The sequence below is a fragment of the Microtus pennsylvanicus genome, chromosome 5 (genome assembly GCF_037038515.1).
Source record: "Microtus pennsylvanicus isolate mMicPen1 chromosome 5, mMicPen1.hap1, whole genome shotgun sequence".
Lineage (NCBI taxonomy): Eukaryota > Metazoa > Chordata > Mammalia > Rodentia > Cricetidae > Microtus > Microtus pennsylvanicus.
This window is the reverse complement of record NC_134583.1, coordinates 108,858,004-108,879,769: the sequence shown is the minus strand read 5'-3', so window position 1 is coordinate 108,879,769 and position 21,766 is coordinate 108,858,004. Positions and strand designations below refer to the sequence as shown.

The 21,766-nt window shown below is 45.3% G+C and overlaps 1 protein-coding gene across 1 annotated transcript in view; it reads right to left on the bottom strand.

Annotated features, from left to right (window-relative positions):
• The window catches only part of Slc1a1 (solute carrier family 1 member 1), a 71,712-nt gene extending 51,038 nt beyond the window's left edge, over window positions 1-20,674 (bottom strand). The window contains exon 1 of the mRNA XM_075973786.1: window positions 20,419-20,674. Coding sequence (XP_075829901.1) covers window positions 20,419-20,509 — 91 coding nt within the window. The 5' untranslated portion in view covers window positions 20,510-20,674. The remainder of the gene's footprint in view (window positions 1-20,418) is intronic.
• Between the last annotated feature and the right edge of the window lie 1,092 nt (window positions 20,675-21,766).

Sequence of the window (21,766 nt, the reverse complement as noted above, 5' to 3'; positions counted from 1 at the left end):
TCAGCTCCAGGGGCAGCCAGTCCCGCAGCTCCTAGAGAAAAGTGGGGGGAGCAGGGTGGGATGAAGGCCTGACCCCCAGTCCCGCAGCTCCTGGAGAAGTTGGGGGGACAGGGTGGGATGAAGACCTGACTCCATCTGGACAACTCTTTTTGTCTCAGGACTTAGTTGAGGAATGAGTCTGATTTAACTAGGCTTGTGGGAGCCTGGGATGTGTTGTCTGAACCTACAGGAATCAGAACGTCTCATGCAGAGCAGGGAAAGGAGAGCGCTGAATATTGGGAACTGACTTGCTAACCAGGGGAGCCTTGTGCTCACTGAAAACAGCACAGGGATGCAGACATGCAGGAAAGAAGGGGTCCAGATGCCATGGTGTCAATCCAGGGATCCAATCACACCTGAAGCTAGGTACTATATTTCTGGATGCCTAAGTTATGAGGGTCATAAATTCTTTCACTCTCTTCTCTTTTTGAACTGGATTTCCTGGGCCCTGCAATTAAGAGTTTTAAATTACAGGGGGGAAGCAGGTGGGAAGGTGTCTTTGGTACCCTGAGTAACCCCTCCACCAAACACATATGCCCCAGTTGCAATGAAGAGAGGCCAGTGATGTGGGTGCGAGGTCTTTCAGATATGGTGCCAAGACGTTTGTGGGGCAGGTCAAGGAAACCAAGGTGGCCATGTTGGTACTGAGCTACAGGAGGGTGGAAGCCATTATTATTGCCTCCCCTTCCACAGTGGCCATTTAGGGACAGCCCCTAATTATCACCAGTATTCTGGAGATAAATTCCTGGCCACTCATGGACCTTCTATCTCTCTTCAATGCTTATTTCTCTTTGATAACTGTATCCTGAAAATGCTTCAGCGTGGCATCTGGTCCCACTTGCTTCTTGTGTGTGGCTTAGTGTACACTTGCCTCGTAGCTTCACTCTCTGACCCTCTGCTCTGTCCTCCTCTGCGTGCTGGCCAACTACCCCAGGGTTCCTGGCCCCCTGGTTTCGGCTGGGTGTAGTCAAGGAGCAATACTAGCTGTAGATCGTGATGGCGGAACCAGGAAAAGGAATTTATTTTCTCCGTTCCTTCCTTCTTTGTTACGGTTCTGGCAGCAGCTTTCTCTCTCTCTCTCTCTCTCTCTCTCTCTCTCTCTCTCTCTCTCTCTCACACACACACACACACACACACACACACACACACACACACACACACTTGGTTTTTTGACACTGAGTTTCTCTGTATAACAATAGCTCTGACTGTCCTGGAACTGGCTTTGTAGATCAAGCGACTTCGTTCCTTGAGAGCTGTAAAAGTTCTGCCATTCGGTCCCACACTCTTAAATGTGACCGTCACAGTGATCCTGACTCATGGACCAGTTCTCCCTTGACTCTGGCTAAGGAGCTGTGAGCATGAAGCTCAGGGATTGGTTCCTACACCTGGGGGTTTCTCCCAGGCTTCTGGGGACCCTGGAGTCTGGCGAGCCTCCTGTATTCAAAGGAAAGTGAAACTGGCTGGGGAAAGCCAGCTAACAAGGAATCCTGTCTCTAGAGCTGGCACCCACTGGTTGTGGTGACTGCCTCCCTCTCCTGTGCAAGCCCATCAGCGCTACACATGCTTAGGTTAGTTCTTGAGAGATTCATCTATGGCCTGAATAATGGCTTCTAAACTTGTGTATTTCCTGTCTGGGGCTGTCTATTCTATTCCCCTCATTCCTCTCTTCTTAGAATTGTCCCTATCTGCTCATCTCAAGGCCAAGCCTAACAATCGCGTTTTACACATTCTGATAAAAAAAAATACCTTCGTCTACCTTGCGGCCATATTTCTTTTTCTTCTCTATTCAGTGACTGTTTAGGCACTAATCACACTTGTATGACCTTGAGAGGCTCTGGGGTCCTCTGTTTGCAGGGAATAACTTTCCCTCAAGTGAAACAGGACTCCCAAGTCGACACACAGTCCATTTCGCAACCGCTGTAAAACACCGTGGCTCATTACACAATCTAAAGAAGCCTTTTCTCAGACTGTAAATAAAACCCAACTCCGTCTCCAGCAGCAGAGTTTCCTTAGGAACCATCTGAGACTGAATTGGCTGCAGGGGAAGGAAGAAACAAACCGTGCTTGGACTTTCTGGAACTGCCACAATTCTAGGATTCTTTGCTCTGATGGACTTCAAATTCCAATGTTTGAGTCTAGCTATCTGAGACTCCCTCACTCTGCTCCCACTTTCGCTTAGGAGAGAGTATCTTGTACAGATACCTTGTATCACCGTGAACTCTGTTCAGCCAGCTGGCCAAGTGTATCCTCAAGACTCCTAACCTGAGCGAAGCTGTGTTTCTATCCTTCTCACTCCCATTAGGACCCCGGAACATTCACTTTTATTTTCAAGTGAGCTAATATACATTTCAAACATTTGAGATGAAGGCGCCCACCCAACCCCTGCCCCAAATGTTGAAAGGCTAGACAAAGAATCATCTGTAACACGCTATAATCCTCACTGGAAGAACAGCACAGGCACATCGGTTTAAATGGTGACTGGCCAACCCTTCCCCTTAGTGCACAGGGCCCTGAGCAGGACCTAGGTAACTGTAAGAGTCGGGAATGAGCATTGCTTAAGCAAATCCAGAGTTCTAGATATGGGATGAAGCCAATGCTGAGGCTACTGACTTAAGAGGTTAAAAAGAACTACCAGGCCTAACAATCATGGCCACCCCGACCAATATAAATAACAAGTGTATTAGGGATTATTGGAATATATTAATGTTCAATGTAGGCAACAAACATCTCAGGAAATTCTCCATCAGTGGTGGTGGCACACGCCTTTAATCCTAGGACCATGAGGCAGAGGCAGGTGGATTTCAGTTCTGTGAGTTTGAGGACAGCATGGATTACCCAGTGAGTTTTAGGACAGTCAAGGCTACATGGTGAGACCCTATCCCAAAAAGAGCAAGATAAAGGAAAGGAATCCAGGGAAGGAAGCAGAAGGCTGTTACATCTCCTGGTCAGTAATCATCTTATACCAATAACAAAACAAAACCCTTCAATCTTTAGTCTTTAATGCAGTGGTTCTCAAACTTCCTAATCTACAACTGTTTAATACAATTCTTCATGTTGTAGTGACACCAACCATAAAATTATTTTGTTGGTATTTTATAACTGTAATTTTGCTACTGTTATTATGAGCCATAATATAAATATCTGATATGCAACCCCAAGGGTCGCAGTTGAGAAACACGGCTTTGATGACTAAGTGTTTTAACAGGTTGCTCAAGGTCAGCTCTAACAGCAGCCCAGACAGGCAAATTAACCTATTATCATAGAAATTGTCTCCAGACTGAGAGGAAGTAGAAGAGGAAGGACTCTTGGAGGAGGAGAACCTAGACATAAATTCACTCTAAGGTGCAGAAGCAGCTAAACCTCACCTTTGAAAATTCTCTACGCATCAGCAGCTGTGCCAGCCTTAAGTTGAGATCCAATTATTGAAACAATCCGGTTTTCTCTAGAGAGCAGTCTGGTTCTTGCTCTGATTTCATCTCGTGGGGTATGGGGGGCAGGTGTGGGGCATGCACACTGACATGGAGTCTTCCATGAGTACCAATCCCACCCCATGGCAGACATCACTAAATGATGACAATGTTCTTTACTACTGAGCTCTGCCATGGCCCTAGCATCCTGGAAACTGTGCTGCCGACAGCTTGGGCCATGCTGAGCTCTCACCACAGTGCCTGTGGAACTGCTCATAATCAGGATCAAATTTTCCCTGGTACTTTTAAACTGGGACCTAGAAAACTAGAACTTAGATAACAGTGTCCTCCACTGCTCTCTAAAATCTCATTCGAGTGTGTGGGTGATAAAGGACCAATGGGATAGACTCATTAAGGGCTTACATATTTTATTCTTTGATAAAGGTTTTGTAATGCATCAAAAACATTTTTTTGAGCATCTCTTATGAAGCAGATGCAAGGCTACACACCATCTGAATGATGTGCTCATCAAAGACAACCTTCCTAGCCCCTCAGTGGATGGAGCTGAGAAATGCAACAGGACATATTGCTATGAGCTGGATATGATATGTCCCCCCTGAAGCTTGTTGCTATGGTGGTGGGAGGGGAGGGGCTATGAGGAGTGAGTACATTACTAAAAGATTAATCCCTTTCTCCCTATGTGGGTTCTCACTCTTTCAGCCTGATGTATCCTTGCAGGAGCAGGCTATTAGGAACTAAGGCTACTTCCTCTATTTCAGTGGTTCTCAACCTTCCTAATGCTGCTGCCATGACCCTTTAATCCAGTTCATCATGTGGTGGTGACCCTCCAACCATGAAAGTATTCTCTTTGCTATTTCATACTGTAATGTTGTTATTGTTATGAATCAAGGTGTAAATATCTGATATGCAGGATAGTCTTAGGCAACCCCCATGAAAGGGATGTTTGACCCCCAAAGGGGTAGTGACCCACAGGTTGAGAACCACTGCTCTAGTTCAGTTCTTCCAGACACACCTATTTACCTTGTTTTTCTATCATGAGCTGACATGTACCACACAGTCCTGTGCACTTGGAATTCTCAGTTTCCAGACAGAGCTTTGTACTCAAATAAACTTTATTTTTGTTAACTCAGTTTTGAATTTTACAGCCACTGAAACAGAATAAGACGATAGTAGTTCCCATGCAACTTGAACATCAGATGTGAAAGAATATAGGCCTCTGACTAGGATCTGAAACTTCTGTGTGACCTTGATATTGCTAGTATTCCAGCACAGAATCCCTGTTTCACCTGCTTACAGCTTAGTAGCTGTGGCTCTGCTGAGAACCGCTCCTGAAGTGAAGGAATGTTGGAGCATCCTTCATCATTGGAGCATCAGTGTTGGAGCATCCTTCCAGAATCACCTTACATAGGCTCATGAGTGTCATACTTGCACACATATTGATACTAACAGACCGAGGCAATCTATAACAGACATCTGACTCAGCATCTCTCACCAGTCATGCCCATTCTTGTTCAACTTAAATTGCTTTCCTCGCGGGCTACTAAATGAATTGATTATCCTAGCCACAGACCACACTTTTCATCTCAAGTGACAATTCTGTTTGATTAACAGTGGATGCCTGGAACAGAGCTTAAAGTATCCAAGCAAAAGGCGTTGTCTTCAATTAGTGATATCTGCCACAGGGTAGGCTAGGGGTGATGATGTGAACGCAGGGTATTTGTGAATATAAATGTGTGGCTGTCTATCATACAACAAAAGTATATGCTCAACTATGTTCATGGCAGCATTGTTTGTAATAGCCAGAACCTGGAAACAACCTAGATGCCCTTCAACGGAAGAATGGATGAAGAAAGTATGGAATATATACATATTAGAGTATTACTCAGCAGTAAAAAACAAGGACTTCTTGAATTTTGCATACAAATGGATGGAAATAGAAAACACTATCCTGAGTGAGGTAAGCCAGACCCAAAAAGAGGAACATGGGATGTACTCACTCATATTTGGTTTCTAGCCATAAATAAAGGACATTGGGCTTATAATGCATGTTCCTAGAGAAGCTAAGTAAGAAGGTGAACCCAAAGACAAACACATAGGCATCCTCATGAATATTAACCTTCATCAGGTGATGAAAGGAGACAGAGACAGAGGAGCACGGGACAGAAATCTCAAGGTCCAAATCAGGAGCGGAAGGAGATGGAGCACGAGCAAGGAACTCAGGACCGCGAGGGGTGCACCCACTCACTGAGACAATGGGGATGTTCTATCGGGAACTCACCAAGGCCAGCTGGCCTGGGTCTGAAAAAGCATGGGACAAATCCGGACTAGCTGAACATAGAGGACAATGAGGAATACTGAGAACTCAAGAACAATCGCAGTGGGTTTTTGATCCTACTGCACGTACTGGCTTTGGGGGAGCCTAGGCAGTTTGGATGCTCACCTTAGGAGACCTGGATAGAGGTGGGCAGTCCTTGGGCTTCCCACAGGTCAGGGAACCCTTATTGCTCTTAGAGCAGATGAGGGAGGGTGACTTGATTGGGGGAGGGGGAGGGAAATGGGAGGCGGTTGCGGGGAGGAGGCAGAAATCCTTAATAAATAAATAAATAAAAGAGAAAAAAAAATGTGTGGCTGTAAGGATATGAAGAAGGGAAATGACCTCTGACTGAGCAATCAGAGAAGTCTATATGGTGAAAACAGGAATTAGAGCTATCGTCAATAAGCAGGTTAACGGTAGATGAAACACCTGGGCATTAGCACCACAAAGGACAACCCACCCTGAGAAAACAAGTACTAGCTAAGTTCATTTAAGATAGAACTTAAGACAGAGTTTATGTAAGAGAAATGTTGTGGAACAATCTTTTTGTACCCTGTGAAGAAGTGTCCCTCAGATTGGTTTAATAAAAAGTTAAGTGGGACTTAACCAGTGACCTAGGCCAGAGCAGGCAAAAAACTCAACAAGTGCAGGACTGAGTCAGTGACTTGGGCCATGGTAGGCCTGGGACGGTGACTTCCACAGGAACAAGATTGAGCCAGCAACCTAGGCCAGAACAGGTCTGAGACAGTGAACTCCACAGGAGCAGGTACAGGGCAGCAACTGCTGAGGGAGTGGGCCTGCGCCAGAGACCTCTGTGGGTGTAGGACTTAAGAGAGTGTAGACAGGAACCAGAGACCTCAGCAGGTTTGGGCATGAATCTAGGACCTTTGAGGGAGTAGATCTGAGCACCCGTGAGGGTCCAGGCGTGAGTCTGGGACCTCCGGGGAACTAGGCCTGAGCCAAGACCTCTGCAGGTTGGGGAATGAGACTGGGACCTCCAAGGGAGTAAGCGGGAAACATAGACCTTTGTGGGTGAGGATGTGAGTCTGGGACTCAGAGGAGGCCTGAGCCTGGACCTCTGCAGGCCCAGGCTTTGGTCTGGGAACTCCATGGGAGTAGACAGGAACTAGAAACCTCTGTAGGTCCGGGCATGAGTCTGGAACCTCAGAGGGAGTAGACTGGAGCCAGAGACCTTAGTGTGACCAACCCTAAGCCACGGACCTCAGCAGGAGTGAACCCAGAACAGGGATATTTACAGAAACAGGTCTGAGCTGGCAACCTAGGCCAGAGCAGGCCTGAGAGCAAACTCCATAGCAGCGAAGCAAACCCTGAATGCCAAGCAACCTCCAGGAACACGGAGTGACCAACGGGGTGATTGGAATCGTGGCACTGACTGCACCATGAGGAGCAACCATGTGAGCCTTGGATCCACTGGCACCTGGAAGATTGATCACCAGAGTCACAGACAGCCCCAACTACACCAAGTAGAGAAAAAGATGGGTAGACAAGGTGAAAACACAGGCAATACCACAAAAAGCAACATGACACCAGAAAAATCTAGTGAACCAACAAAAGCAAGACTTGAACAACCAAATATAGGTGAAGAAGAAGAAAATGACCTAAAACATTACTTCAGGAGAATGTTTGAGGCCCTTAAAGAGAAAATAAGAAATTCCCTCAAAGAAATGGAGGAAAAGACAAACAAAAAATTGGAAGACATCGACAAATCCCTTAAAGAAAACCAAGAAAAAAAACAATCAAACATATAAAAGAAACTATTCAAGACTTGAAAACTGAAATAGAGACAATAAAGAAAACACAAGCCAAGGAAATTATAGAAACAGAAATCATGAGAAAACAATCAAGAGCCACAAATACAAACATAAACAGCAAAATATAAGAGAAGGAAGAAATAGACTCATCAGTCAAAGAAAACATTAAATCCAACAAAAGCTTAACACAAAATATTTAGGAAATATGTAACACCATGAAAAGACCAAACCTATGAATAATAGGTATAGAAGAAGGAGAAGAAGTTCAACTCAAAAGCACAGAAAATATATTTAACAAAATCACAGAAGAAAACTTTCCCAACCTAAAGAAAGATATGGCTATGAAGATATAAAAAGCTTACAAAACACCAGATAGACTAGACCAAAAAAATAAAAAGCCCCCTTGCCACATGATAATCAAAAACACTAAACTTAAAGAATAAACAAAGAATATTAAGACCTATCAGAATTACACCTGACTTTTCAATGAATACAATGAAAGCCAGAAGGTCCTGGTCAAGAGTTATTCAGACATTAAGAGACCACATATGCCAGACCAGACTATTATACCCAGCAAAACTTTCAATCACCATAGGACAAAACAAGATATTCCATGACAAAACCAGATTTAACCAATACCTAGTCACAAACCCAGACCTACACCATGTACTAGAAGGAAAACTCCAATCCAAGGAAATTGGCTACATCAACAAAAACACAGACAATTGATAATCTCACAGCAGCAAATCCCAAAGAAGGGAAAATCACACAAATTAACATCACTAACAACAAAAACTAAATTAACAGGAGATAGCAATCACTGGTCATTAATATCCCATAATATAAATGGACTCAACTCACCTATAAAAAGACACAGACTAACAGATTGTATACAGAAACAGAATCCATCCCTCTGTTGCATACAGAAACACACTTCAACCTCAAAGGCAGACATCACCATAGAGTAAAGGGTTGGGAAAAAATATACAAATAACTCAAGAAATTAGTCATCAAAAGAACAAATAATCCAATAAAAATAAATGGAGTACAGACCTAAACAAAGAACTCTCAACAAAGGAATCTAAAATGGCTGAAAAGCACTTAAGGAAATGCTCAACATCCTTAGCCATCAGAGAAATGCAAATCAAAACAACTCTGAGATTCCATCTTACACCTGTAAGAATGGCCAAGATCAAAAACACTGATGACAACTTATGCTGGAGAGGTTATAGGTAAAGGGAACACTTCTGTATTACTAGTGGAAGTGCACGCTGGTACAGACTATTTGGATGTCAGTGTGGTGATTTCTCAGAAAATTAGATAACAACCTTCCTCAAGACCCAGCAATACCACTTTTGGGTATATAGCCAAAGGATGCTCAATCTCTCCACAAGGACATGTGCTCAATGATGTTCAAAGCAGCATTGTTCAATAAATAGCTCAATAAAATAAAATAAAAATGTTAAATGGCCAATAGCAAGGCAGGCTTTTTGGTGCAGTGAGAATGCTGGGAAGGAAAAGGAAGGAGTTGGGAGGAAATGCCGAGGATGCAGAGGAAAGCAGCAAGGGCAGTACAGAGTAAAGATAATAAGGCTTAAGGCACACAGTAAATGAATAGAAATGGGTTAATTTAAGTTAGAAGAGCTGGTTAGTAGCAAGCCTAAGCTATTGACCAAGCTTTTATAATTAATAAAGGTCTCTGTGTGGGTATTTGGGAGCAGGCAGGCGGAACAGAAAAATCCGCCTACGGAGAAAGAACTGAGCAGTGTGGAATACTCCAAATTAAAGGACAAGATGAAGAAGAGCCCAGGGACATCACAGGGAGAAACCCAGAGAAAGTCCAAGTGCCTTTAGCTCCCTTGTAAGAAAACAGTTCTGTAGTGTTCTTAACTCCTAATTAGCCATATCAGGGCTTCCTCGAAGGGCAGAAGCCTTGCTTCATGGCTAACTTAAACTTCAGAAGCAGACAGTCCCGGGTTTGCACCTCTGTTCTTACCCCCATGACCCAAGATCCAAGTTTCTGTTTCCTCATCACAAATTGGACCCTCAACTTACTAACTATACTGGTGGCAAATGAAATCCACAGGACCCTACCCCCCAGTAAATATGAACATTGTTTTGCTCAGCTACAGACAAGAACTTCTCTAAGGAGATGTCTCTGGAAGTCTCCCAGGAATCCTATAGGAAACCCGCAGGTTGCCTACGTGTCTCAGAACATAATTAGACGAGACACACATAGACAGTTTTCTAGGAGGGTGGACAGGCTTCCTGCAGCTGGACGTTTCCGATGAGGGTACCTTTGGTCATCACTCTTGGCTAGAGATTTGCTGAATTATAAGTAACCAAATAACTTCCAGGCAATTGCACAGTAAAGAAAAATAATTGGACTCCCCTAAGCTCTCTCCCCTGAGGATTTTCCCCTTGACTGAATACACGCTATAGTTTTAAGCACCTAAACACTGAAACCAGATGGCTCTCTCAGCAGTCATAAGAACATACAGTGCACCATCTCTGGGGTGGTTTCCCAGCTCTACTCCCCACAGTGACCATTTTATGCCAACCTGCAGGCCAAAATCATAAGAAGATGGTGCCAAGACCCTTGCTTGACTCATAGAGCTCTGTGATGAACACTGCCATGCCTCTGGACCTGGGGACTGTGGGTGTAAGAAGGGGCTCAGGAACCACAGCCTCAGGCTAAGCAGAGTCTTACCCCTCAGTATTGGTTCTGGTGAAATGAGGTCCACTGTTTCCAACTGGGCTGAGTAGCCATGGCTCCCTGGAGCTCACACAGCCAAGGCTGGGACTGGGAGGAACCATTCAGGACAGGCTGTGTGAAGCATCTGCAAGCTAGGACAACGGTTCACTCCTTCTGGGATATGCAGGAGTGTTGCTGGCAGGATGGATCCTACCTGAGGTAATGGGGAGGCAGTTAGCAGGTCTTGAATCAACGGGGCAGCATGTCTGGGAATGAGTGAGTGCAGAAACAATTCCTTCCTAATGGAGGTGGCACTGTTGAGTGGGCTGATAACAACAGAGCCCTCTGTGGCACCTAAGGCTGTTCCCTCAGCAAGTTGAATGAACACACTCCTTCGAAGGCTACCGTGCCTTGCTAAACTCCGGACTCTCAAGAGAATTGTGGGTTCATAGTAACTCTCTTCAATGCTGTCTTCTATTTCGTACATGTTCGGCATGCAAAATCCAAAAGGCATCTAAAGCATTTGCCACTTTAACAGACACCGCTGCAGGGGGTCAAATGGTCACTCCATGCTGTCTCTAACCAGTACATTTCCTTCTGAGCGCTATGGTCCCCACAGTCACAGCAGCCCTCTGTCTCCAGTGACACTGGGAAGATCTGCAGCTCCTTAGGCAAACCCTGCTTCTCTGGCACCCGGCCAGTGTGTTGCTACTCTCTAGGACAGCTATTTTCAGTCTCAGCTCTGTTAAAGGTAATCACAGTTTCTCACAAGTAATTAATATGGAACACATTATCTGTATGTGGATAATGTGTACACGTGTATACACACACACTCACTCACATATGCTCCATAGCTGATTCCTTTTTGTGTGTGTGTGTTTTCTATCTTTATGTGGCTTCTTTTTCTTTTTTTTTTTAATTTTTTCCATTCAAAAATTTACACTTCCTCCCCTCCTCCCATTCCTCTCCTGCTCCCCCACTCACCCTCCTCCCTCACCCTCCCTCCTTAAGAGAGGGCAGGGAACCCTGCCCTGTGGGAAGTCCAAGGCCCTCCCCCCCTACATCCAGGCCTAGGAAGCTTTGCATCCAAATAGACTAGGGTCCCAAAAAGCCAGTACATGCAGTAGAAACACGTCCCAGTGCCTTTATCAATGACTTCTCAGTCGGCCCCCATTGTCAGTCACATTCAGACAGTTCGGTTTAATGGGAGCTCACCAAAGCCAGCTGAACCAGGGCTGAATGAGCATGCGATCCATAGCTGATTCCTAACCCTACTTCTTACCCCTCCCTAGGCATTTCCCCCACCTTAGCTATTCTCTGAGTGTGAGCATACTCTCAATCAATATGTAGAATTTTCTACACAGCATATCTCCACTTGGAGCTTCCTTTATTTGTTATACCCAGTGCTCAAATTTTGAAAGGTAGGTAACTTTGATTCTATAGTTTTGCTAAGTCAAAACAAAACCAAACCACCAACAAACCGCTGTGCTTTAGAAGAAATAGCATTTGGGAAGATATTCAATGTATGTCAACCGTTAGCAATTTACACTGACAATGCTCAAAAGGCAGCCATCCAGATGGAAAGGACACGCATAGTTGTGAAATCATTCATGAGAATCACTCTCTAATTTTTGCCCAGATAATTTGTTTTGGGTTTTGATCTAGTAGGTTTGAGGTACAGAAGAACATTCAAGAATTAGAATCTTTCCAGAGGTTTTACCAATCCCGCATGATTTGGCTTCATTTCAAATTGGAAGCAGTCACAGACATGGAAAGCCCATTTCTTCTTTCCTGTTTAAAGTTTCTTTGTAAGGTTAGCACTCAAACTAAGATGTTCCATTGCTGCGTCTTCATAGCTGCATCTCATTGCTTGTTCTCAATCATTACTCCCCCCCCAGTCTCCCCCCACTACCCCTCCCCCAGGTGTTCTCCTCTACAGTTTGTTCCCTTCCGCTTTCTCGGCACAAGTATTCCACTGCCCTCTCTGTGGCCACGTCTCTAAAGATCTTGTACACATTTTTCATGATCTAGCTTCTACTTTTGTGACTTACACACACATACATATACAGAGTCTTAAATCTAGGTTCCACACGTAGGAGAAAAAAAATGTTTTTCTGAGCCTAGCTTATTCTGCTTAACGTAATGATTTTTTGTTTCATTAATTTTCCTGCAAATGTCGTAACTCCCTTTTTCTTTATGCCTAAATAAAATTCCACCGCACGTCTGTGTTACATTTTCTTCATCCATTCTTCTGTTAGTGAACAGCTAGGCTGATTCTATTTCTCAGCTATGTTCAATAGTGCCGCAACAAGCCAGTTCACTTCCTTCTGCCTCCGCAGATCAAGCTGTAGGACTCTCGCTTCTTCTCCAGCACCATGTCTGCCTGCATGTCATCATGCTTTTCGCCATGATGATAATGGACTAAATCTCTGAACTGTAAGCCAAATTCAGCTACATGTTTTCCTTTAGGAGAGTTGCCATGGTCATCATGTCTCTTCACAGCAATAGAAGCCCTAACTAGGCAGAAGGATAGAGAAGCTACTGGACTTCTGTTCTTTGTTTAAACTTGATTTTTTATATCATACTGCTTTGGTCAAAGTGCTTATTAGTTCAAAGCATTTTCTGGGAGTCTTTGGAGTATTTTAAGCATAGTATCTATCTCATCACCTGTAAGTACAATAATTTGACTTCTTCATTTCCTATTTGTACCCCTCTATTCCTACTTCTTATCTGACTGCTCTAGATAAGACTTTGAATGCTAAATTGAATGAGTGGAGAGAGTGGCATCCTTGTCTCAGTTCAGATTTTAAACCAAATGCTCTCATTTTCTCATCATTTAGTATATACAACGTTGGGCACCAGTTTGTTGTAATAGCCTTTATTATATTGGTGGATGTTCCTTTTACTCCTAGTTTCTTCACGGCTTTTATCATGATGGGATGCTAATGTTTTTCAAGGGCTTTTTTTTTCTGGCATCAATTGAAATGGCCATGTAATTTCTACCCCTAATCTGTATCGCATGCATCGACTGTGCACATGTTAGACATCTCTAATCCCTGGAAATAAAGCCAACTTGGTCATGGTGCATGATCTTATTATGGTTTTGAATTTGGTTTGCAAGGCTTTCCTCACCCCCGACTTTTATTTATCCTCATCAGGGAGACTGGTTTATAGCTTTCTTTCTTGATTTTTTGGTGTGGTCTATGGGAGCTGGCTGTGTAGAAAGGGTATCATCGTGCCTTTCCCTTTCTATTTTATGGTGGCTGTTTGAGGTCAAAAGCCCAATCTTCTTGTTTCAGCTCTTCAGTGTGTGGAGCTTAGACCAAGACTCTTGGTACTGCTGAAGCAGATATTGAGAACAGATGAGGACAGATGTTATATAGATAAGTACTCAGGAAGGGATAACATAAGAAGTACTTCTTTAACATGTAAGAATATGTGCATATGTACTTAGTCATCTATATATGAGACAAATGTAACCAACAAACTATCAACCTCATACTTCCAGAAAAATGTCACAAAAACCCACTGTAATAACCATTTCTTTTTGCTAATGTCATATCTCTAGCAAGCTGTAGATTAATTATGCTATTGCAAGGAAAATGTACTCCTAAATTGGCATTTTTTTCTCCAGTTTCTAGAAATACGTAAACATTCTATTCGTCATCAAAAGCTCAAATCCTAATATAGATATCCCTTATTACAAATGAGAAGTTATGCCTTTTGTTTTCCCTTCACCAAATTATTTATCATATATCACAGAAATGAGTGATTTTGAAGATACAGAGCCAAGTTATTCCTATCACTTTAAAGAAAGATCACACGATACCTTCTTTTTGTTTGTAAATTGGAATAGTCTGTTTCTGTAATATTTTAAACTAGAAATACATCAAGGCCAAATACCTGTGTTTATTCGACCTCCAATGACCACTGGAACTCATATAACACTGGCACATTACCCCGGTAAGTAGCCTCACGTATGACTAGTATTATTTTCTCTAAGTCACAGGACAGTCGATGGGACATCAAGGTCATGCCATCTTCATGCAATACCCCTAGGACTTCCTTAGTGCCCTACATGGGAGTCCCTCTAGTTCCTGGCAGTGAACTAAGGAGTGCCTATATGACCATGGAGCTACAAGGATCCTCAGAGGTTTCCTAATCCAGGAACAAGTAAGTATGTAGCACGCCTATTACTATGTCCAGCTCTTGAGTCCTTAGGAGACATCAATAATCTGTTTCAGAACTTTCACTTTCAATTCTTTCTCAACAAACACTGCACCAGGTCAGACAATCTATTACCTATAAACAAATTAACATGTGAATGAAACCATTTTTTCTCCTTTAGATAATATAAACCCTTTTCTTTTCGACATGAAACAAAGGCCCCCAAAGTACACTAGCTATGTATTTTTTCTTCATGTGGATTTTTAAGAGTCAGTTGCATTCTTTTATAATCTCATTCTGTATTTGAGTACCTGTAGGTATTATAAGAGCATCCCAAAGGGTGTGTAATCTAGTTTGAAGAAAGAAAAATGAATATGCCTGGTGTATCTGCAGACTAATTAAGCGTTCAACTGAGCTACTTACATAGGTCAGAGGGGGCTGGGGCAAGATGAAAAGAATCAATGGAGGACATGAAATCTGGTGTAAACAAACAAGGGCCATGCTTCTGGGTCCCAATACCCTGGGCCATAAATTGCTCAACAATTCAACAAATGTACAAAACCTATAACTCAGTGAGACAGTGCTGTGGGCAGAGTCCTCCATCAGGGGCTTGTGGTTAGTGGGGAGGCAGAGAAATCAGAAGACAGAGTGACAAACGCACAGCACATATGGGCTTTCTATATCAGAAAGCACAGTGGACAGTAGCAGAATCTGTGGAGCCAAACAAGCAGGGTTTGAACCACAGCTCTGCTCTAGATCCGTGCATGACCGTGGGCAAGTTTCCTGTCAGTGCCTCAGTTTCCTGGAAGTGTGCTTGCTGGAAAGATAAGAAAGGTTGAAGTACACACACAGCCCTTCTGATGTGACACCAAGTCCTAGATCTTATCAAAGGCAAAACAGGAAGGGAGGGCGCTTTGTAGCTCTCAGAAGAAGATGCAGTACTCAAGATGTGGGGAGCTGTCTGCTGAAGAATGAGGCTGCGGGATGGATGTAAACCGCGGGAGGTTTGGGATGCCACGCTAGAGAGAAGGCCTATCTACCCTAGGGTAGCAGCAGCCATAGGTTATTTTAAGGCCTCAAATGAGAGAATCTGATCGCCTTCTAGGCAGCTCTTCCCATAGCAGAGGCCTTCAAATGGACAGACCAGGCCTTAGTCTCCAGAACCTATGAACAGCATCCTTTACGGTATGATGCCAGTTAGTTAAGGATCTGGGGAGGAGCGAGACTCAGACAGGCTCTGCCAACCAGAAAAGGCAGATCAAGCATACAACCCTGTGCCTTGCTCAGGGCAAGCCCTCACCAGATCCCTCTACCCTGTGGGCAAGCATCCAGTTCTACTCTGCATAATTCATATACAGTCTCTCTTCATAACCCCTCTCTTTCCCTATCCCTCTCTCCTCTCCCTCTCCTTTTCCCTCCCTTCCTTTCTCCTCCCCTCTCTCCTGTACCTTTCTTTTCTCCCTCTCCCTTTCCCTCCATCTCTTCCCCTTCCCCTCTTTCATCTCCACCTTCAAGATTGCTTCCTTTTGAGCAGCCTCAAAAACCAAAATGAAACAAAACAAAATGAGAAAAGGTTCTCTGGTCTTTGACCGTAACACTTAATCACCACTTTCTCCTAAACCCTTCACACTCCAGTGCCTCCAAAGAAAGTCTCCCAGGGTTACCTGGCCTCCTCCACTCACAGCGCACTACTGAGTATCCTCCCCAGCACTGTTTACTTCTTAACTCTGCTGGTTTCTGGCCAGCAGCTCCTGTCTGCACGCCTCAGCTCTGGGTCTTTTCACCTCCCTGTTCAAGTGGGTTCATTTGTCCCAGAGCTTTTAGCCTCTTCCTGAGTCTAATATGGTCTACCTAACACTTACAACCTGTGTGGAGGCTCAAGACTCCCTGGTAGCTGCCTAGTTTCACTCAAAGGACCCTGGAGGTTCTTCACCTCAATTTGTCCACACCCACCCCTTTTCTGGACTTTTTGATCCTGATAAAGACAGTTATTCTCACTCTGACTAAATTCCACCAGGCCCTAGTGTATTCATTTGATGGTCTCATTACCTTCTACTTCCACTGCCTGGATGAGGCCCTTTCTCTCCTTGCTTGGACATGAACTTAGCCTGCCCTTTTGCCCAGTTCCTTTCTCACCACCATCTCAACCTCCCAGTCCACCCAAACCCCAACCTTTCCCTGCTATGTATCCAAGGATCCAGGATGCCCCCACATATCTCTGCAACTTGTTTCCTAGCTGGTCTCTGACTCACTATGTAAACCAGGCTGGCCTCACACTCACAGAGATCTAAATGCCTCTGCCTCTTAAGTGCTGGGATTTAAGGCATGTGCCACCACGCCAGGCAGAGACACTCTTAAATCCTGCTGTACCAATGCCAGTGAGTTGAAGAGCTGGCTCTGGAATCATCAATAGAAGAACAAAAAGCAAAGCCTAGGTCCAAATGAACACTGTCAGGCATACCCAGAGCCAGTCCAGGGCAGAAGACACAAGACTGGAGAGGGCGTTACTCAGAACTTGGAGTGTATAGTTTTACAATAGAGATGATTGCTTCCTTGGAGCTCATAGGGACGGTTTTACAATGAACAAGTTTGACAGCTCCTTGGTGCAAGCAGTATCTGTGGCCTTTTGTGAAAGCCCCCAAATGGAGCACTGCAGGTTTCTCCACTCAAACCCTGGTGGGGGGGGGGGATGATAATACTGCCCAAGGTGAGTGTGATGGGGAACCCGCGAGCATCTCTCCCTGTACTACAGGCTTCCCTAGCCTTGGTGGCAGAATTCTCACACACAGGAATCCTGCTTGGACATTCTTCCCGCTGACTTTCTGCCTGTTAGGCAAGTTGAGAATTAGTCCACAGGGTAAAAAACAAAGTCATTAGCTTTTTCTATTGCCTCTTTTTATAGTGACTGATGCTAGGGAGATCGGCATTGCTTCGATAGAGCGTGCCATCAAATGCCATTACAACCATTACTATGGACTTCGAATTATAAACTGGACGTTAGGCAGAACGGAGACTCAATTTCAAAACAATGTGTATTAATTTTCTCCTATTTAAATCAGACTTTTTTCAATGTAGCATTTACTGAATGTCCATTGTATGCCATCCACAAACTGGGTGATTCCACAGTATCTTAATCAACTCTGGTCACATATTTCCGTTTTTTAAGATGAGGGAACTGAGGATCCCAGAGACTAAGCAATGAATCTAGAGAGCAGCAGGCAGAATCCGGGGCTCCAGCAGGGCTCCTGACTGTAGGCACTATGCTTATTCTGCTGTATTATGGGAACACGGAACCCAAATAAAATGATCCTCTCAGATGAAAATACTATTTTCAGGATCTTGTAGGGTTTCACAAAAATTATCAAAGACAGTCACCTACTTGATACCAACTTTGCAAGTAAGGGCTTGTCAAACATTTATCTCAAAGACTCTCCTTGGCCATTAAAAACCAAGCTAACATCACAGTAATGAAAGTAATCTTTAACTGTATTTTCCCTTCCTAGCTATATCTCAGAAAATCAGACTTTAAATAGGAGTTCGAGTGCACACGCATACACACGCACAGTCTCCTATAGCTCGGGAGCTCAGTACAGACTCAAACTCACCACGCAGCCGAGGCTGACCTTGAACTCCTGATCTTCCTATCTACCTCCTGATCCCTGATAACAGGCTTGTGCCACCTTGTCTGGCAAAAAGAAAACTTTGCCCTTAGTTTCACTAACCAAAACAGTTTACATAGTAATAGCTGCTGGCTTATTTGGGGGGGGCAGGGGTCAAATATTTGAATGGATGTGTTCAGCAGATTTCACAAAGGAACGAACGGCATTTAACATTCCCCCTTTTTAAAGGTCTACCTGTCCAAAAACTCCCCAAAACAGGCTTCCTGAGAGCGCTGGTAATTTTGCTGAATCAATTAAGGCATCTATTAAAACAAAACCAAACTTGGCTATCACAATCTGGAAAGGGCTCATAGATTCTCAGGACAAGTGGCTGGGATTTCACTGTTTACTAAACTGGCAAGCCAGTGTAGACTGAACCAAGGAGGTTTGAGTTTTCACTCTTACCAAGGGGCTCTGAGTGGTAAAGAGGAGGACCCCCAGCAAGGGCCTGCTTGGGCACCCCGATGGGATTCTAATACCAGATGGCAACATGCCTGAGTCTGTCCTCACTTCTCAGAAAGAGCAACTGATTGGGAAGACCTCAGCTGGACACTTGCAATTTTAAACGCTGGATTTATGGCTAAAACAAAATATCTGATCCAAGTTCCCCGTGTGGCTCACCCACACTCAAACTGGGAAAAGGGGTCCACCTGAGACCACAGGCCATGCCTGTGAAATTGGAGGGAACCCTTTTTTTTGGCCTGAGGATGTTGTTTATGCTGCTGGTTCAAAGGCCAGCGAGTAATGGCTGGGCTTCCTTTCCAGAGTGGCCTCTGTTGAGCTGGTATGTGGACTGCGGGGCACCAACGCTCATGCCAACTGCTGGGCTAGAAACATTTGGTGACCAAGTGGAATCTCTGGAGTGCCCAGGGTTACAGACGCACACCCAAAACTGGAAAGGAGACACAAGCTTTAGTCACCTCCGAGACTTTCTTTCAAAATGAATTTAAAAATAAATTCTGTACTCATCATTGGGAAAACAAACAAGGCATGTCCTCAAATCCATCCACTTTCTCGGTAGGGCCTGTTATTTAATTGTGGTGACGCAAGATAAGCCTTCCTCCCAAACGCCCCAAACCACTTGGCATCGGGGAAAGTGAACACTAGTGGTTCTACTCCACCCCCCCCTTCCTCCCACAAACTCCTCTGGTAAGGCGATTTCAGGATGTTATTTATTTACTAGAAGCCCGACTTCCTTTTGCAAAAGGTTCCAGAGGAGCCCACATGACCCCAAGGAGTGCATTAACTTCCAAAGGCATTTTATTTCTGGCGGGGAAGACCTTGGAGAGCAGGCAACACCAAGTATTCTCAGCCTCAAGAGCAGCGTACGATACCCAGGGAGAAGAACCTTTGGTGGCCCCAATCCTTTTCCAGCAGAGGCAGCTGCAATTTCCAGACAGAGAGTGGAGGCTGCCTGGGAATCCACTTTCTCTCTAGGTGCACCTGCCGGCACCTGCTGGGCGGCCCCACCTGGGATTTAAAGACCAACAGAGCTCCCACCCTAAACTACATTATGGAGCTCAAGTTAGACAGACAACCTGGTCAGAAAATGAGATTCCAAACATTAGTAACTCAAACCTCTGAGCAATGGCTCAGACATATGTCAGGCGTGGGTCACTTAAATACACGCGAGTGTGAACACGGATAAAGAGGCTTATATTATTTTTAATAGAAAAACGTGGTGAGCAGGTAGCCCAGGAGGAAGAAGGGGGCTGAGATCTCTTAGAGCTGGTTTCCTGTGGCCTCCCTGGAGCCTCAACTGCTAGATGGGAATTCAGGCATGAATCCGATTGAAGGGGAATCCTGTCAGGGGTCACCTACCCCTTGGCAGGGGTTTCAACATTCCCGGAGTCTCCACCATCCCGCAGGCCCAGATGTCTATTCAAATCTGATGGAGAACTGTAATTCATACAGTCTCCATCGCGCACGAAGGTGGTGGTGGTGGTGGTGGTGGTGGTGTTGGTGGTGGTGGTGGTGGTGGTGGTGCTGGTGGTGGTGGTGATGGTGGTGGTGGTGGTGGTGATGTGGTGGTGGTGGTGTGTGCCTGTGTGGGAACAGTTAAGGATGAAGATCAAATTAAACCCTGCTCGTTTTCAAATGACCCCATCCACCTTCCAAGCCCCTTTGATCATTTTGGAGAAAGCAGGGGTAGCAGTTCGCGGAGCGCCCAAATGGGGCTTCCCTATGAGCATTGTCTTCTCCCCCACCCCCAGTGTGAAAGCAAAGCCCTCGGGTTGTCCCCCAAGAGGAGCGGAGGACGTGGGCAGCACGCGCTATGCCAAGCCCACCCAACCCCTCACGCGGCCTGTCCCCGGGCGCGCGCCTCGCCCCCCGCGCGGCTCACCTAGCACCACGGCGGCCACGGTGGAGAGCAGCAGCCAGTGATTCCGCAGGAAGCGGCGCCAGTCGCATCCAGAGCTCGTGGGCTTCCCCATGGTGGGCACTAGCGCTAGCGGGGACTCGGAGAGCTTTGCGAATGCAGGATGAGGGAGGGTGGGCGCTGCGGGGACCCAGCGCACGGGCTGCTGTCAGTGCCGCCACAGCCGCTGGGGACCGAGCACCGTGGTTTTGCGTGGCGGGCGCGCCCGGCTCCTCCCGCCGCCGCTCTCTGCAGCGCCGCGGCCAACCAGCGAGGCCGAGGGCGGAGCGTCCCGGTGGGGGGGGCGCGCGTGGGGCAATCCGGTCCCCCGCTGTTCCGTGTAGAAGGCTTCCCACCGGCGTCTTACCCACTGCTATTCCACACCAGCCTCCTTGGGGACACTCAGTCCTGGCCCGGTGAGAAGGGATTTAGTTTGCAGATGCGTTTCTGCCTTGGTCCGTCTGTAGGGGAGTCTCAAGGAGAAGGGGCACGGCGTGACTTTAGAGGAGGTTTGGAGAATTTTCCCGGCGGGTCTTTGATATTCCTCGCAGCTCAAACAGGATCCACCAGGACCCAGGTTTGGTCCTACACCTCGCTTGAGGTGGTGATCAACTTAACAATTGCACTCCTAGGTGCCTTGCACAATTTAACAATTGCACCTCTAGGACTCTCTCTGTGGTCATCACTTGGTAATTAGGGCTGAGAACCAGGCCTGACTGGTGTGGGAAGGTGGGCGGGCTCATCCCAACCCCAAGGCCAAATACCTTACTGGCTGTAGTTGGAGGATCTGGGTTAGTGTGAATTTCTCTTTGTTTCCACTGGCATTTAAGCATACTCTTTTTTTTGTTGTTGTTCTAAGCATAACACCACCGTAACTAAGTGAGCCCTCTACCTTTTGGCGTTATGGAGTTTACTCTCTAGCTGAGTGTCAGGGGAATCCCCTTGTCTAGATTACTTGATCGCTACAACCCCACAGATAGAGACATCCTTTGGTTTAAAGTGATTTTTAAAAACCGTTCAAGATATAGTAGATTAGGCTTTATTAGCTGTGTACATTATAGTATGAAAGATCACCTTCTTTCCAGGGGTTGAACTCTCAAAAAAGTCAGGAGAGAGGGAACCCAAGATCATTGGGTGGCCTGGCTGGAGCTGGAAATAAAAATGTCTGAAAAAGGCAAACTACCAAGAAAAAGGCAAATGAAGAAAAAGAATCATTTTACAGAAAGAAAAAAAATGGACAAACTCAAATGTTGAACATGAGGAAAAAATCGAATTAAATGTATTATGGAACTTCATGCAGTCATATGCAGTCTACAGGAAGGAAGGTACTAAT